Raw genomic sequence first — 17,551 nt, 5'->3', positions numbered from 1 at the left:
ACGTCACTTCTTTCCATAATGTAAACTAAACTGATAACGAATTAACACGAAGATATGTGAGTTGATAGGCCCACTCATACATATCTTAACACTCCAAAACATCGAAAATCAAAATAGCATCACTGAGTAGTAATTTAAAATAGATATATTTAATTAAACATGACTGGTACTGATACTTATCCCATGATAAAGAAATTAATAACAGTAATAATTGTAAAGTATATCTCTAAGAATCTTCTTCCAAATCAAATTCATGTTCTCTGATGTTCTGGAATAACTGTGCATGATTATTTATTCTGGAAAACATATCATTTGCAGGAGTAAAATGAACACATGACCCTTTGATGCAACTAGCAGAGAGAAGAGCCCCATTAGCTGTCCTTGTTTTTAGCCTGTTTCTTTGTTTAGTTTTAAAGAGGTTAACTTTACTGAACACTCGTTCGCATTCAGCATTAGAGTGCGGCAAGCAAAGAGCAGTTAGAGCAAAATTGGCTAGGTCTGAAAAACTAGACTCTTTTTGGGACACTTCTCCCCAGAACTTATCAGGTGACTCATTAACGAGATTTTTAAGTTCATGTTGCAATATGGGAAACATTCTCCATTGGTCATCCAGCTTTTGGAGTAGTGAGTGGTCATCTGGGGGTACAATCAGAGGAAGCTCAGATGCAAGAGGGAATAAGGAAGGGATTCTTTCTCTGAATTCTGATGAAAGAGCATTTTTTGGACAGAGACAGTTTAACTTTGACAGGACACCATCATTGAAATTATACCTCTTCTTTATTTCTGTGCATGCCACTACAAGGAAACTTCTGCACCTCTGAAAAAACTCCTGCTGTTGAGCTTTCTTTTCCTGTATGGAGGGGTTATTTAGTCCCTGCATAACTTTAACTCCTAGGTACATTTGGCTGTCACTAAGATGCCTGTCACGTCTTTCAGGATTTACAGTATTTAGATCAGTTTTCATTACATAGGTCCTGTCCATAAATGAGAGAAGGAGGTCTCTGAATAGCATGGACACTTTATCATGGAGAACTGTTATTACTGCTTTATCTGACTGGAAAAATTTGTTGAACTCAGTAAAGTTTGGAAGAACCCAGTCAAGGAACATGAAATATAACTTCATGAAAGGATCATGAAGGGAGTTGATAATCAACTCTATTGCTAATAGTTTCTCAGTGAGCCACTTCTCCGAGAAAAATAGCTTCAGTGCCTCCCACTGTTCCAATAGCCTTTGAACCACGGCAACTAAAGATAACCATCTAGTTTGGGAAGGATGGAGAACTTTATGTGGTTTGAGATCACAGAATGATTGAAATTGCTTGTACTCACTTTGACGTTTGCTACTACATTTAAAGAAGTTGTAGACTTCCCTGGCTAAGTCTTCACATCTTCTAGGGAGACTTCTACATGCTTGACTTGCACAAAGATGAGCCGAGTGGCAAATACACTTCATCACCACGAGACCTGGGCAGTCACTTCGAAAGTGACTTGAAACTGAATTATTCACACCCATCATCACGCTACAACCATCAGCACCAAAGCCTATCATATTCTTAATGGGCACATTATGATCTTTAAATGTTTTCATCATTCCTTCATACAAACTCTTGCCAGTGGCACCTCTCTCAACACTTTCTGGGTCATCAGCATTGCATACGTCGTAAAGTTCCCAAAACTTACTCTCCACTGATAATGAATCTACATAAAAAAATCTAACAACCACACAAGATGTTTTAACAGAACCAATATCAGTTGATTCGTCACACATTACACTGAACTTACGTTCCTGCAATTTCTTGGCAAGGGCCTTTTATGTGATTCACCTATGACATTGGTAACGACAGCTGTAGCTTTAGCTCTCTTTAAAGAAATTGACTGTGCAATTATGGAGTCAGGGAAAATATCTTTTAAGAGATCAGTTAAGTGTTCTGTTACATTAAATGCAATATTATGCTCTGAAAGAAATCCAGCAAGTTTAATCTCAGCTCTAGCTATTTGATTTTGCAATGTACTACACTGGGGTTTCTGAAAGAGCTTTGCAATCGAAGCCTGCTCAGTTCGTACATTTTTGAAATATGAGGAATGTTTCTTCCCTTTTGCATGATTTTTAATTACTGTTAACTCTACAACTATAACTACAATGCAAACCCGGCACTTGGCTTTCAGAGGATCATTAGAGACATCTTGTAACCATGGCTTGAGAGCTGAATCAGCTTCCCACTCTTTCCTATAGCGTTGCTGGCGATGTGGTCCCGCTTTTGATGGAGCCTGTAACCATACAGTAATTTCAAAAGGTGTGGGATCAAACATTAGTTACCCCTCTCATATACTTTGATTTCTCCAAGGGACAATATTTTAAGGTGTGAAAAAAATAATCCAGATTTTAGCGGTAAGAATAATTTCAAAGAGCGACCAGCATCCATCCTATTATAAATTGTGAGGAAATCCCTTATAACCACCCAACAAGGGCAATAGCCTAACCTAATACTTCTTACCTAACGTGTCACTGAAGTGGCTATTACTTATCCAGGGGGCTCCGCCTCACACATCCCCCGTTTAGGGCTTTAATCACTAGAAAATGCGTAAAAAAATATATTACAAGCGCTAGCCTAACCTAATACTTCTTACCTGTCACTGTAGTTGCTATTACTTAGCCAGGGGCGAAGTCCTTTGATCTCCTCACTATTTGTTATATATTTTTAGAATCTACTCCGACTGCTCTTTGAATTTATGCATATAAAAATTCCTATATCTTGTGAGCCCCTATTCTTAAGATTAACCATCTATCCTACCAGCCCCAGTGAAATAGCCTATCCCTATTTCTATCATGTTATTCAAATTCATAAATGTTTCCGTATATGTCTTGTTAAATAGGCCTATATTATGTCTTTGTGGAAAGGCTAAGCTATGGGAATATATATATTGTAATTCTATATTTCCTGGGAAATCCCAGGTTTGATTCTGAAATTATATTTACAGATTTGTGACCACACTTGGAAGCCCTAACTATTAAGCCTATAACTTGCACCAGTAAAATTACCTTTCTTTTTCGTGGGGAAACTGGGGTTGCTGATAATTCTTCATTATCAACACTGTTTGCCTCAGCCATGGTAGACAACAATAACAAAAACAACACACAGTGACAGAGGGAGGGTGGTTCAGTACGCTAGACCCAGGGTCCAGAGCTCCGGACTCTGTGGAGAGTGGGGAAAGCTTACGTTACAATTGGAGACAAGCGGCGGCAAGCCATGTACGGACTCTGAAATAATTTTTTTTTATAAATTAGCCTGTTTCATGGAGGAGTTCACCGACCACTTATATTTGTAATTATATGTACTTATCAACACCTTAGCATTATCGTACAAACCGTACGATAATGGAAAATGCTATCGTACATCGTACCAAAGCCGTTTTTATCATACATGTACGGTAATTATCGTACGTGTGGCAACACTGTCCTTCACCCAACAGAGCCTCTACACACTTGCGTAGAATATAGTTGTCATATACCGCATTTAGATATTCTTCTTTGACAGCTAAATTGAAATTACTACTGATATACTGAAGTTATCATTACATTATACGAAAAATGTAATTTTCTCGGTGATGGTAGGGTTATGGTTTTGGCTTATAACTCCAAAACTATTGCGAATTTTTTAATAAGATTTTCTGAGAATATAGTCAAGAGGTGAAAGAGTCCGTATGTGAAATATCAGGAAAAATTTGGATCCTTCGTCAAATGCTCCCCTTAAGAAAGTAGCAAACAAAAGGGGTGATCACTGACTGTGACCATAAAGAAATACAATACCGTTACTTCTATATGGACTCCCAAAAGTGCAGAAGGAGGGTGTACCTATCCAACCGGTAATGCGAGCAAGAAAGACACTATCGTACATTTTCAATAAATTCTTAATTCATTTCATAGGAAAGTTCACCTGTAGTAAATAAACTTTAAAAAACAGTATGCATCTTATGGATGACTTGAAGAATATACAGTTAAGACATAGTCAGTTACGACATAGAATCCCTTTACACTAATATACCAGTCGAAGAGACAATTAACATAATACTTGAATAAACAAATGAGGAGAATGGTAAGGTAAAAAGAAAAAGAAAAGCTAAAACAAATGTTAAAACAAGCGACAGATAACAATTATTTTATATTCAATGGAGAGTATTACAAGCAAAGAGAAGGTCTGGCTACGGAACAACCATTTAGCTCACCATTAGCAAATATTTTTCTGCCCTAATTATGAAAAAAGTCGTTAGAATAATGTCCAAATTCTTTTAAACCCTCGTTCGAACAACGTCTAAATTCTTTTAAACACAGCTTTTCAGAAGGTACGTTGACGATATTTGTAATATTTAAGAAAAAGATCATGCTGGAGAATTCTTTACCTGCTTGAACTCCCAACACCCCAAAAGAATGTTCACAAAAGAAGAAGTAAACCAAAAGTTACCATTCTTGGACAAAGTAATAGAAAGAGGACAGAACAACATCAACACCACAGTATACAGGAAGAAAACCAGCACTGGAGTAGGCATCATTTTCTCCAGTTTCACTCTGTTAGCTTTTACACTTAATGGTTTTTGTACTTTCGTATACAGAGCATGGAGAATTAGCAAAACATATGTCACCTTCAACATGGAAATAGAATATTTATGAAAATTCTTCCTAAATAACGGCTACCTAGAGAGATTATTCAAAACTAGTTAAAGAAATCCTTGAACAACATTTTCACAGGAAAACCTGTCAAGAGCACAGAGGAAAAACAAACTATGTATGCAAAGCTACCTTGCCAAGGAGAACAATTATGCAGTTAAATAAAGAATAAAGGAAAATAACTGACCGACATTTCCCTCACGTCAATGTACGAACAGTTTACTAAATTATAATAACTTTTGAGTGAACTAATTTTTTTTTCCATCACAAAGACAAGATTCCTCCTAAATGGTGTTCTGATATTGTTTATATGTTTAAATGAGCAGTTTGTAGTAACTGCTATTCATAGTATCTAGTAATAGCTCCTTCACCGTCAGAGTATCGGAACAAGCAAGAATAAGCTACAGAACAAAGAATATTCTTGATAGACCCCTGCAGTCATCAGTAAGGGGACACTCAGAAAACATCTGTCACAAACAGGTAAACTTACATGAACTTTCCATTATATAGTGGAAATTATTCTTCAGAGGTCTGAGTTGCAGAAACTCTCCATATCAAGTCCTTGAAGTCAAATTTAAACAATGATAGCTCGAGTTTTCCTTTTAAATTGTTTTAGTTATTAAGGTTTCATGTTGTCAATGGATATATTTTGTATTTTTCAGAGTACGTTACTCCAGTTCGACGTAAGGACAAGTGCTCTGTGGAGAAGGGTAGAAACGGAGTTGGATTTAAAACTACCAAAAGAAGAGTTATAAAAGCTGGTACCGAGTCCAGTAAAAGTTTTCTTCCTAAAAATCATGGTATTAAAACAATTTTACAAAGAATTTTGTGTTTCATTTTAACAGCCCTGATGATATAATTAAATGGACAATTGGGAAACGTTGGAATAAAGACAACCTGAACATCTGTGTGTGTCCTCTTCCCGTTATTGATGATGATTTATTATATATATATATATATATATTATATATATATATATATATATATATATATATATATATATATATATATATATATATATATATATATATATATATATATATATATATATATATATATATATATACACATATGCTGTATATATATATATATATATATATATATATATATATATATATATATATATATATATATATATATATATATATATACATACATACAGAGTGTGTGTGTGTGTATAACTGAATCACGAAGATATGGAACGAAATGAATGTATAAATAAATGCACATGCCATGAAGGAAAAGTGAAATAACCGAGTGGTTGCTAGGCCTTTCGACCCTGTATCGAAAGGCCTAGCAACCACTCCGTACTTTCACTTTTCCTTCGTGGCATTTGCTATTTTATATATTTATATATATATATATATATATATATATATATATATATATATATATATATATATATATATATATATATATATATATATATATATATATATATATATATATATATTATATATATATATATATATATATATATATATATATATATATATATATATATATATATATATATATATATATATATATATATATATATATATATATATATATATATATAAAGCCCTGAAACACCAGAATTACAAGAATAGCGAGGTCAGAAAGCACCTGAAGTCGTTGAACAATCCATATTTGAACGGAACAACTCAGAAAAAGCGACGAAGCTTTGCACAAATATCCATCAAGATACAAAGATTATTTTCCTCCTCCTGAGTAAACTGGGGCTATTTACAACCCTGATTCGGGCAGACGCCATTATCATTCAGACGTTGCTTCGTTGCAGATTTGTCTCCATTTTTCCTGTTGCCTTCCGTTACTGGGATGGTGTTGTGGATTGGGACCGCCATAACAATAAATCCCGCTGGGGTTATTAAAGGGATGAGGCGGAGGTGAATTGCCTTCTTGCGTCTGCAAATAATTTCCGAGTTAAGATCAGAAATTTCTTTTCTTTCTTCTGGGGCAATTAAGTCTTCCCACATTTGTGTTTAATTTTGACGTTAAGGTGACACATTTTAAAAAAATTTTCTTTGTGAGACGTAAACACTTGAGTAGTTTTTTGGAAATGTTGTTCTGAGAGTTTTATGGCATAAAATGGATTCTGTTTTTAAGATCGAGATTTCCCGAAAAGTATTTTAACTTTCCAGAATCCGTTCATGTTTGTTCGTTTAAATTTGCGCAGAGTATCAGGTTATTACTTGTAAGAGACGTCGCTGTTATTTGGATTAACCTTCACTAATGCACTTGAATTTTTACTTAAAATGGAAAACCTTGGAAGTCCATACGCAATCCTGGGGTTTGATAAATGAGAAAGATTTTCGTTTTGATAACCGTTATTATTATTATTTTAGATCGTAATTATAATTTTCTATATTATGAATTCTATTTTTTCCACTTTTTCATCAGTTTTATTATGTTACCTTATGTATCTAGATTGTGTGTATTGTATTTTGCATATTTCATGTATATGGCCTGAGCCGCAATAAAGATTATTATTATTATTATTATAATTTGGCAGCAGACCCTCTTTTAAACAGGTTCTATTGAATATTATTGCTGCTTCAGCTGCATTTATTTTGTAGAAGACTTTTTCTATTTTCCTTATTGCGGACTTCTCTTCAGTGGAGGTGCGTGCTAACAGCTCGCCTATATTTGTCATTTCATGGGGGAAAAAAGTCAAAATCTGGATTCTGCTTCTTTATATATTCTATACAGTTGGTTCTATACAATTGTTGCCGCGACGCGTTTCGACAGACTCTTCTGTCATTCTCCAGCTGGAGCTAGTAGAGGACTGGCAGATTGCATAGGTCCTTCTGAATTTATACACGGGCTTCAGCCGGGGGTCATGGATGGCGAATTCTGATTGGTTGCAGTCAGCGAACTTCAAGCCAAATTTCTGCGGCGAAGCTCGATCCTGACAGATCTTCGCAACCTGGGAATGTCATTCATTCCAGCGTTCCCATTGGCCTGCCGTTGCGTGATGTCATGCCGGCTGACATCATCGGTAGTTTGGCTGCTATTGGGCTGCGGATGAATGATGTCATTATCTACTCTTTCTGTCGTAGTCGGGGGATTGTCTCGAAGGGCGCCTCGCTCATCAGGGGCATCTCCATTCATCCGCAGCCCAATAGCAGCCAAACTACCGATGATGTCAGCCGGCATGACATCACGCAACGGCAGGCCAATGGGAACGCTGGAATGAATGACATTCCCAGGTTGCGAAGATCTGTCAGGATCGAGCTTCGCCGCAGAAATTTGGCTTGAAGTTCGCTGACTGCAACCAATCAGAATTCGCCATCCATGACCCCGGCTGAAGCCCGTGTATAAATTCAGAAGGACCTATGCAATCTGCCAGTCCTCTACTAGCTCCAGCTGGAGAATGACAGAAGAGTTCGTCGAAACGCGTCGCGGCAACAATTGTATAGAACCAACTGTATAGAATATATAAAGAAGCAGAATCCAGATTTTGACTTTTTCCCCATGAAATGACAAATATAGGCGAGCTGTTAGCACGCACCTCCACTGAAGAGAAGTCCGCAATAAGGAAAATAGAAAAAGTCTTCTACAAAATAAATGCAGCTGAAGCAGCAATAATATTCAATAGAACCTATTATTATTATTATTATTATTATTATTATTATTATTATTATTATTATTTATTATTATTATTATTAATTTTGTGATCGTAGTTATCATTTTATATATTATAATTATTATTATTTTAGATAGTAATATTATTATTATTATTATTATTATTATTATTATTATTATTATTATTATTATATGGGTAGCATATATAACAAATGCTCCTGGTTCATATTTTCAAAAGACGTGCTTCTTACAAGAAAACAAAACAAAATCCAGAAAGAGGAAGACATTTGATTTACAGTGTTGGTGAGGTGGGTTAGATTAGACCAAATGATATGCTCAGCAGGAGAAGAGTTTCTTCATTAAGATATTTATTGAATCAAAGGTTCAAGGAAAGCAAAGGAGTTATAGCAAAGCTGTTTTGAACATGTAATAAAAATATTAATGGGAAAGCTTGAACTAGGCTCAGAAGCGATTTTGTACTAACTATGAAGAACAAACTAAATGACTATTTATCAAAAGTCTTACGTGAATGCTTATGATCATTTGTGTGAGTAAAATCCTGATGATTGATAATTTTATCATGACTATTATAATTTATTAAGCGAAAAGTGTGCGATAAAAAAATGATCGATTATGGTTGTAAGAATTGGGATATAAAGACATGGTAAACATTTTCTGTAAAGATTTCTCACAACAATAACTCAAACAACAAAGAATAAAATATTGAAAATATAAAAAAAAAATTGCTTCAAAATGTAAGGCCCTATCAGGGAGGGAGATAAAGAGGATGGGCGTTTTGAGAGTTACAGAGATTTGATAAAAATCGAAGATGTATTTCATTATCACAAGTATAAAATCAGCAACAAAAGTTATTGGAAAATCGACTCTGCTTGTCCTGGAGCAGTTGAAGAACAAGAAAACTTTAGCTTGCTAAATAATGCCCTGAACTGCTTTTGCCTGCATTCTTCTTTCCTGTGATGGGGAATTATATATTTTAGAATTCAACTTGTCTTTGAGGCAGAGGTCAACAGGGTATCATTATCACAGGGAAAAACCGAAACAACAAACTTTCTTCATTAAAAGTTATCAATTAGGGATTTTTTTTTGTGCCTCAAAAGCTGGTGATTAGCCGATGGTTAGTGACCCGCAAGTCCAGTGTTATTTTCTTCTGTTTCCAAGAGTAAAAGAGTAAACGAAGAGGATATAAATAGCAGCTGTATAGCTGTGACAAACAAAACAAGATTAAAAGAAACAGGTAACTATGGAACATGTAACTAAGTAATGTGTAGCTGAAGAGATGCTGCAATACAAGCAAATAGCTTTGAATAGTTGGTTAAATAAAGGAATTATAGTTATTTAAGTATAAAAATTTGACAATTGTTTTTATATAAAGGGGAACAGCTTAATTTATATATATATATATATATATATATATATATATATATATATATATATATATATATATATATATATATATATATATATATATATATATATATATATATATATATATATAATTTATAATTTATCACATCTGACTATGACATCTTAACACATCCAAGAATTAGGCCACAAATAACTAATTAAAATCAGTTCACTTTACCTAGGATATGGACACCACCAAAGGATAATCATTTAAGTCCCCCTACTCTGACAGGCTTGATTTGTGGTCGGTGTAGGAGGGCTGTTCATTATAAATGAATTAAATCTATCTTTATATATTCTCCTCATTTGTTTGTTCAAGTATTATGTTAATTGTCTCTTCGTCTGGTATATTAATGTAAGTGTATTATATGTCGTAGCTGACCATATAGTGTTTACTGCTTTACGGTATACTGTATTCTTGAAGTCATCGATATGTTGCATGCTGTTTTTTAAAGTTTATTGATTACAAGTGGACTTTTGTATAAGCGAATTAAGAATTTAGAAAACATGTACAATGGTGTCTCTCTTGATGACATTGCTGGTTGGATGAGTACGATACTGTGAAAAACAGGCTAGAATTTTTTTGCTTTAAACATATACTACATTTTGTAAATACTTTTGAGAATTACAAAGATAATGTATAGTCAACGCATGCAAATAAGTTGTTTTTCTTGGTGGATTTTATAAACCCGCAACTGTGGACATAAATAAAGCAGTGTATAATTATTCCGATAGGCCTGTTGAATAGAAGGGAGAAAGAACTACCCTCTTTAGGTCTGAAACAATTTTAGACGTATGTTAAGGAGTTTCAACGGCAGTTATCTTTTGGAATTTTTGTTGAGAAACTTCAAAGTAAAATGCAAAAAGAAGGTGAAACCAAGAAAGTGCTCTAAATTCAAAAGAGACAGTTGTACGATAGGACAATAAACAAACAACAGAGGACAGACCGAAATTCTTTAGCAAAGAAGACTTAGGAATCTTGAAAGAATTAGGAAAGGGTAAAAGCTTGATCATATGCAAACCTGATAAAGGAAAAGGAACAGTTATAATGAACAGAACGGACTATATGAAAAGGTTAAAAGATGGCTTAGGGAAGGACAATGTGTTGAGAAAGTGAATGTAGATGACCAGCTTAATTAAACATACATTGTTGCTTGAAGATAAGGTTAACAGGAGTTTAAGGGGAGCGTTTGAAAAAATCGTTTTTTATTAATAACTCGTTTTTTTGCATGAATCAGTTTGAAATTTTGGGCATTGGTTAGTTTATGTATAGCGAAAAGGTCAGTATTCATATTTTCCTTCTCCCCCCCCCCATTCGCTGGTACCCCGCCCCCCTCAAAAAAATTCTTTTAAACAAACTCAGCCATAACTATTGCAACATAAGAGCTGAAATTTACGTGGTAGACAGGTATTATAGATTAGAAAAAAATAATAGATGGTTTTATTTTTTTTTTTACAAATATTTTTAGATTTTTGAAAAATCTTGGATCGATTTCGTGGAAAAATAAATCCCAAAAATATTTTTGGGACAAAATTAAAAATAAAACTCTCTATAGTTTTGTAGTCAATTTATTTAGCTTTCATTAGCTTTTTGTTTCATTGAGATAGGTGACTTCGTTACGTGTGAGTCTCCATTTGAAGGTCGATAACTAGTTTTGAGATATCGGCCTCCAAAGTTTTATGAAGACATTTTTTGCTTGTCTGTTCATTTATTTCCTTGTTGTGTCACACTTTGGGATTTTTATGACAAATTTGATGTTATATCATATTGGTGTTATCTGTGATTATTATTTTATGTATATTGAATTATATTTTATATATTTAGGCTCCTGGTCCCCCTCTTTCCTCTCTCTTGAAAAGAGTACTATCCCTCATTGTGGGGCGTATCAGAGTTGCTCACACTCCTCTCTGTGGCCAGGTTAAATTTTCTTGGTCTCGGCATGGTTTCTTCTGAACAAAGAAGTATTGCAAAACGAAGAGAAATACAAAAAATTGACTTGCAAAGTAATATAAGTGGGCTGAATGAAAAGCGTGTCAAGACACGGGCGAGGTTGGGCAGCTCGACGTCTTACCGCGTCGAGAGCTGAGCTGCCACTGATCAGTACACTCCTTCACCCAACAGAGCCTCTGCACACTTGCGTGGGTTATAGTTGCCATATACCGCATTTAGATATTCTTCTTTGATAGCTAAATTGAAATTGCTACTGATATACTGAAGTTATCATTACATTATGCGAAAAATTTAATTTTCTCAGTGATGGTAGGGTTATGGTTTTGGCTTATAACTCCAAAACTATTGCGATTTTTTTAATAAAATTTTCTGAGAATATAGTCGAGGTGTAAGAGTCCGTATGCAAAATATCAGGAAAAATTTGGATCCTTCGTCAAATGCTCCCCTTAAGAAAGTAGCAAACAAAAGGGGTGATCACTGACTGTGACCATAAAGAAATACAATACCGTTACTTGTATATGGACTCCCAAAAGTGCAGAAGGAGGGTGTACCTATCCAACCGGTAATGCGAGCAAGAAAGACACTATCGTACATTTTCAATAAATTCTGAATTCATTTCATAGGAAAGTTCACCTGTAGTAAATAAACTTCAAAAAACAGTATGCATCTTATGGATGACTTGAAGAATATGCAGTTAAGAAGTGAGCAAGACATAGTCAGTTACGACATAGAATCCCTTTACATTAATATACCAGTCGAAGAGACAATTAACATAATACTTGAATAAACAAATGAGGAAAATGGTAAGGTAAATAGAAAAAGAAAAGCTAAAACAAATGTTAAAACAAGCGACAGATAACAGTTATTTTATATTCAATGGAGAGTATTACAAGCAAAGAGAAGGTCTGGCTACGGAACAACCATTTAGCGCTCCATTAGCAAATATTTTTCTGCGCTAATTATGAAAAAATTCGTTAGAATAATGTCCAAATTCTTTTAAACCCTCGTTCGAACAACGTCTAAATTCTTTTGAACACAGCTTTTCAGATGGAACGTGGACGATACTTGTAATATTTAAGAAAAAGATCATGCTGGAGAATTCTTTACCTGCTTGAACTCCCAACACGCCAAAAGAATGTTCACAAAAGAAGAAGTAAACCAAAAGTTACCATTCTTGGACAAAGTAATAGAAAGAGGACAGAACAACATCAACACCACAGTATACAGGAAGAAAACCAGCACTGGAGTAGGCATCATTTTCTCCAGTTTCACTCTGTTAGCTTTTACACTTAATGGTTTTTGTACTTTCGTATACAGAGCATGGAGAATTAGCAAAACATATGTCACCTTCAACATGGAAATAGAATATTTACGAAAATTCTTCCTAGATAACGGCTACTTAGAGAGATTATTCAAAACTAGTTAAAGAAATCCTTGAACAACATCTTCACAAGAAAACCTGTCAAAAGCACAGAGGAAAAAGCACCTCTGTATCCAAAGCTACCTCGCCAAGAACAATTGTGCAGTGAAATAAAGAATAAAGGAAAATAACTGAACAGCATTTCCCTCAGAGTAATGTACGAACAATTTACTATAATAACTTTAGAGTGAACAAATTTTTTTTCCATCACAAAGACAAGATTCCTCCTAAATGGTGTTCTGATATTGTTTACATATTTAAATACGCAGTTTGTAGTAACTGCTATTTAATGGATCTAGCAATAGGTCCCTTGCCGTCAGAGCATCGGAACATGCAGGAATAAGCTACAGAACAAAGAATATTCTTGATAGACTCCTGCAGTCATCAGTGAGGAGGCACTCAGAAAACATCTGTCACAAACAGGTAAACTTAGAGGAACTTTCCATTATATAAAGGAAATTATTCTTCAGAGATCTGAGTTGCAGAAACTCTCCATATCAAGTCCTTGAAGTCAAATTTAAACAATGATAGCTCGAGTTTTCCTTTTAAATTGTTTTCGTTATTAAGGTTTCATGTTGTCAGTGGATATATTTTGTATTTTTTCAGAGTACGTTACTGTGTCATCTTTATATTTTTATCTGTGGGGTTCATCCGTTGGTGAACAGCCCACTATATTGCCCTTATTGCACTGTTTTAATAAAATTTTGTAATTGATTGCTTACTGATTTCTACTCAGTCAATGCATATCCTGCATTTAGTGTCAAGATCATGGCAACTACATCTCTACCAGTTCCAGCTTCTCGGAGTTAGTAAATATACCCATTAACCTAATTTCAAATACTAAAATGCCCATTCCATACCTGTTGAATTAATTATCCCCCTGTTACACCCAATTTGATACATGGTTCCAAAATTCCTATTTTCAATTTATCCTTAGCAATTATAAACTGGGAGATTCTTAATACTTCCAGACGCCAAGGACTTGGAGCTATTTCCAAATTTTGTAATTCATGAATGTGACAGAATCCGTGAAGGATTCTATGGGTAAATACACTAAAGGATAGCCAGTTCCTTCTAGCACGCAATTTCTAGTTGACTTAAACTACTGATCCTGCTGTTACCCATTGGTTTTCAAACAAGGTCATCCACCAGGCGGTCAGAACACTGAGTACGTAACGCCTTCTTTTCTAAGCTAAACCACGTATCTTGTTTATATATAATACCAGCCCTAGGAGAGCTATTAATCAGCTCAGTGGTCTGGTAAAACTAAGATATACTTATAGTAGTGTGCCAAAAATGTTACCCAGAGGAACACCAGAAATTACGTTCCTTTATGTCCTGTAGTGCCCATCAACAACTACTCTTAATAGTACAGTATATTAGTTACAAATTCGACAACAATATAAGAAATGACCCCCAGCTCCCATCAGAGCCTCTTGATTAGTATAGTCAAAAAGCACGACTGAAATCAAGACCAGTTATTCAAAATCTTGTGACCAGAATCTATAGATTTCGGTATTACAATGGAAATTAAAAGAATGCCACAAGAACCCAAACCTTCATGGAAACCAAATTGTATTGTATAAACATAAGATTATTGTCGGTATAGGCATTCCGAGATTAGCCAAAATAGGTTCATAAAGCTTTAGATAATATTGCCAAAATAGGCTCAGACAACTTTAGATAATATATTGGAGGTATCAAAATTGGTGTAGAAATAGTTATGGACTTACTCTTAAATTTTTATTTTCAATAATTCCAAACAAGTGAACTACTATGGGTTTCACAGACAGTGCAAGTGCGATTTTTTGCAATTATTCTGTAACGAACACTCGTATCACTACGAGATTTTGCTATAGTGTATTACACCCAGTGAGGAAATTTATAGGGGTATCATGAATTATTAATTGTTAATTATAAAGACACTTGCCCCTATACCAAAGGACAAAGTCTCAATCAGCCAGTCACAAAAACGAACAACCATATACAAAAGCTCCGCCTCCACCCCCTCCTTCCCTCTCCTTTCTTCCCTCACCTGCCCTCCCCCTCCCTTCAAGCTCTCTCTTTCTCTCTCTCTTTTTCTCTCTCGGAAGGTAGCTTAAGTTTCAACTTATTTTGTATGGTTTTTTTTAATATCAAGCAAGCTATCTATCTATCTAATTATAATTTATATTGTTGTAGCTATGTAACGATTCAATCAGTTGTTACCTATCAGATGACTGATTTCTTTATGCATTGATTTGCTCATTTCTCTCTCTCTCTCTCTCTATGATAGTGGTTATGTAAATAATTATTAGATTGAGATCTATCTGAAGGGTTTTTGAGTAGTTGAGTGATAGACACTATGACTGATAGGAAAATGACTGTTGTACCTGCGTTTGCTTGCCTTCTTCGCAAACCTCATTTCTTCTCAGGGCATTAGCCATCTACTGGTATTAAGAGGGTGAGCTTGAAGAAGTGATGGCCACCTCAGAACATAACTGTCCGTATGGTTGCAGAAATGAGTTTGTCACCCAACTCTTCAACTTTTTTAATAGAGAGAAAGCTGACAATTGCCTTCAGATTCGTTTGAATAGGTAACTTGTTACAGTTACTCTATGAATTACAAATAATTATAGACCCTTTCCACAGGACATTCATCAGAGTTAAAGCCTTGATTATACTGATGCACGTATTTTCAAGTCATGGATGTTCAAATTTTATTTTATATGATACATATCTATATAAATCCTTTCCTTCATATAGGCCTTACCACCGTGTTGCAGCAGCCTTGAGGATGAAAGTGGGGACGGTGCATTCGATTGTGTATCGCAGGACTAGGCCACGGCCCGTCACACCACCAACGCCTCCAGCACAGCCTATCTTTGACAGTTTCTCTGTAGGAGCCATACGTCGGCACATCCATACAAAGTTTGTTGCCAAGCAGGCTTTTACTCTCGCATCCCTGGCACAGAACCTGAGGGAAGACAGTATCATCCCTGAAAGTACCTCAAAGATTTCGCTATGGCGCTTACTCCACAGAATGGGAATCGAGTATAAGACCACTCAGCGCAAGATGTATGTCAGGAAGGAGTCGATTGACATCATGTGCCAAAGGATACGTTCCCTGCGGGACCTTCAAAGACACAATGAAGACGGCAGGGAGATAGTGTACCTGGATGAAACGTGGTTCACAACCAGAATGAGTCATAACATGGAATGGGTGGATACCACACAGCCAAATACCAGTGCCAATTACAGCCGTCAGGTGCCACCAGGAGAGGGGGAACGTTTCGTGGTAGTTGCAGGTGGTACAGCCGATGGCTTCATTGAGGGCTCCTTCCTCTGCTCCCCTGCTAAAAACACCAGCGGCGACTACCGCGGGGAAATGAATGGCGAAATGTTCCTACGGTGGCTAACAACTCAGCTCCTGCCACCCCTAGAGGAGCCATCGGTATTATTGATGGACAATGCTCCATACCATAGTATAATGACTGAAGAGAGTCGTTGTCCCACCACTGCTACCAGGAAATCTGACCTCATTGAATGGTTACAGCGCAGAAATATATCCTTCCCGCAGCATGCTACAAGACCTGAACTCCTCTACATATGCCGTCAAAATAGGCCAGAGCCTGAGTACAAGGTAGATAACACCACTCGGGAGTGGGGTCACGAAATCGTCCGCCTGCCGCCCGCACATCCCGAGCTCAATGCAATCGAGCAGGTGTGGGGACACGTGAAACGACACGTGACCGCCTCACTCCAACGTTTCACCCGAGCAGACCTGCAGGCCAGATTGGAGGAAGCAAGGCTCTCTGTCACTGGCGATGTATGGGCAGGGGCAGTACGTCGATCACGAGCTTTTGAGGACAGTTATCGTTCAACAGATAACATGCATAACAGTATTGATCCTGTCATTATTAGTCTTGACAGTGACACTGACGATGAAGTTGACTTGCTCTTAGAAAGCGATGAAGACTAAAAATATAAATAATATATAAATAATGATCTTAGAAATATAAAATATATATACATATATATATATATATATATATATATATATATATATATATATATATATATATTATATATATATATCAAGTAAGTCCTTAGGATTTTTTATAATATATTAGCTTACTTAGGTTAGTTTTTAAGTTCCTCTTTCATTTCTGAAGGCTGTAAAGTTCATTGTTAGTTCGCCTTCATGTTAGTAGGGTCTCCTCACTCCAGTTGTATTTTTGTTTAGTCTTGTTGACTAATCCTCCCTGTTTCTCCCCTCCATATTTTGGCTTTGCTGAATTGACTTGAGACCTGATTTCCGAGCTGCAGGCAGTTGGTATCTGCACCTTGACTAGTGAGCCTGCTTTCTTTCTCTGCTCATGGAATTACAGCAAGTCTGAGAATATATATATCTTCAGCTGGCAGTTTCTCTTGATCTTCGCCATTTCATCATTGCCTCTGGTGCAGTACTTGCCAGAGGGGCCTCGCTTGGCGACGGTAAGGCGTGTCATCCACTTATATTATA

At 35.8% G+C, this 17,551-nt stretch overlaps 2 protein-coding genes across 2 annotated transcripts; one reads left to right on the top strand and one right to left on the bottom strand.

Moving 5' to 3' along the window:
• Positions 1-226: 226 nt before the first annotated feature.
• LOC136852818 (uncharacterized) lies at positions 227-11,833 on the bottom strand. Its single transcript, XM_067127718.1, has 4 exons — positions 11,749-11,833; positions 3,166-3,194; positions 2,116-2,268; positions 227-1,807 (listed from the first exon to the last, which is right to left on the bottom strand). Exons 1-4 carry the CDS (start codon positions 11,831-11,833, stop codon positions 227-229), a joined length of 1,848 nt encoding a protein of 615 aa, XP_066983819.1.
• A 3,674-nt stretch (positions 11,834-15,507) lies between these two features.
• On the top strand, positions 15,508-17,008 carry LOC136852817 (uncharacterized). The gene is made up of 2 exons (XM_067127717.1): positions 15,508-15,623; positions 15,793-17,008. Exons 1-2 carry the CDS (start codon positions 15,508-15,510, stop codon positions 17,006-17,008), a joined length of 1,332 nt encoding a protein of 443 aa, XP_066983818.1.
• The last annotated feature ends 543 nt before the right edge of the window (positions 17,009-17,551 follow it).

This window comes from Macrobrachium rosenbergii, chromosome 26 (genome assembly GCF_040412425.1).
Source record: "Macrobrachium rosenbergii isolate ZJJX-2024 chromosome 26, ASM4041242v1, whole genome shotgun sequence".
Classification (NCBI taxonomy): domain Eukaryota; kingdom Metazoa; phylum Arthropoda; class Malacostraca; order Decapoda; family Palaemonidae; genus Macrobrachium; species Macrobrachium rosenbergii.
The sequence above is the reverse complement of the archived record's forward strand: the minus strand, read 5'-3'. Positions and strand labels throughout refer to the sequence as shown.

Coding starts and splice junctions, on each gene's coding strand:
- LOC136852818 (XM_067127718.1), bottom strand. CDS start 11,833: ATGGCAACTATAACCCACGCAAGTGTGCAGAGGCTCTGTTGGGTGAAG. Junction 3,195..11,748: donor GCAGCTCAGCTCTCGACGCG/GTAAGACGTCGA, acceptor CACTCTCCACAG/AGTCCGGAGCTCTGGACCCT. Junction 2,269..3,165: donor CTCTGGACCCTGGGTCTAGC/GTACTGAACCAC, acceptor GTATGGTTACAG/GCTCCATCAAAAGCGGGACC.
- LOC136852817 (XM_067127717.1), top strand. CDS start 15,508: ATGGCCACCTCAGAACATAACTGTCCGTATGGTTGCAGAAATGAGTTT. Junction 15,624..15,792: donor CTTCAGATTCGTTTGAATAG/GTAACTTGTTAC, acceptor TCCTTCATATAG/GCCTTACCACCGTGTTGCAG.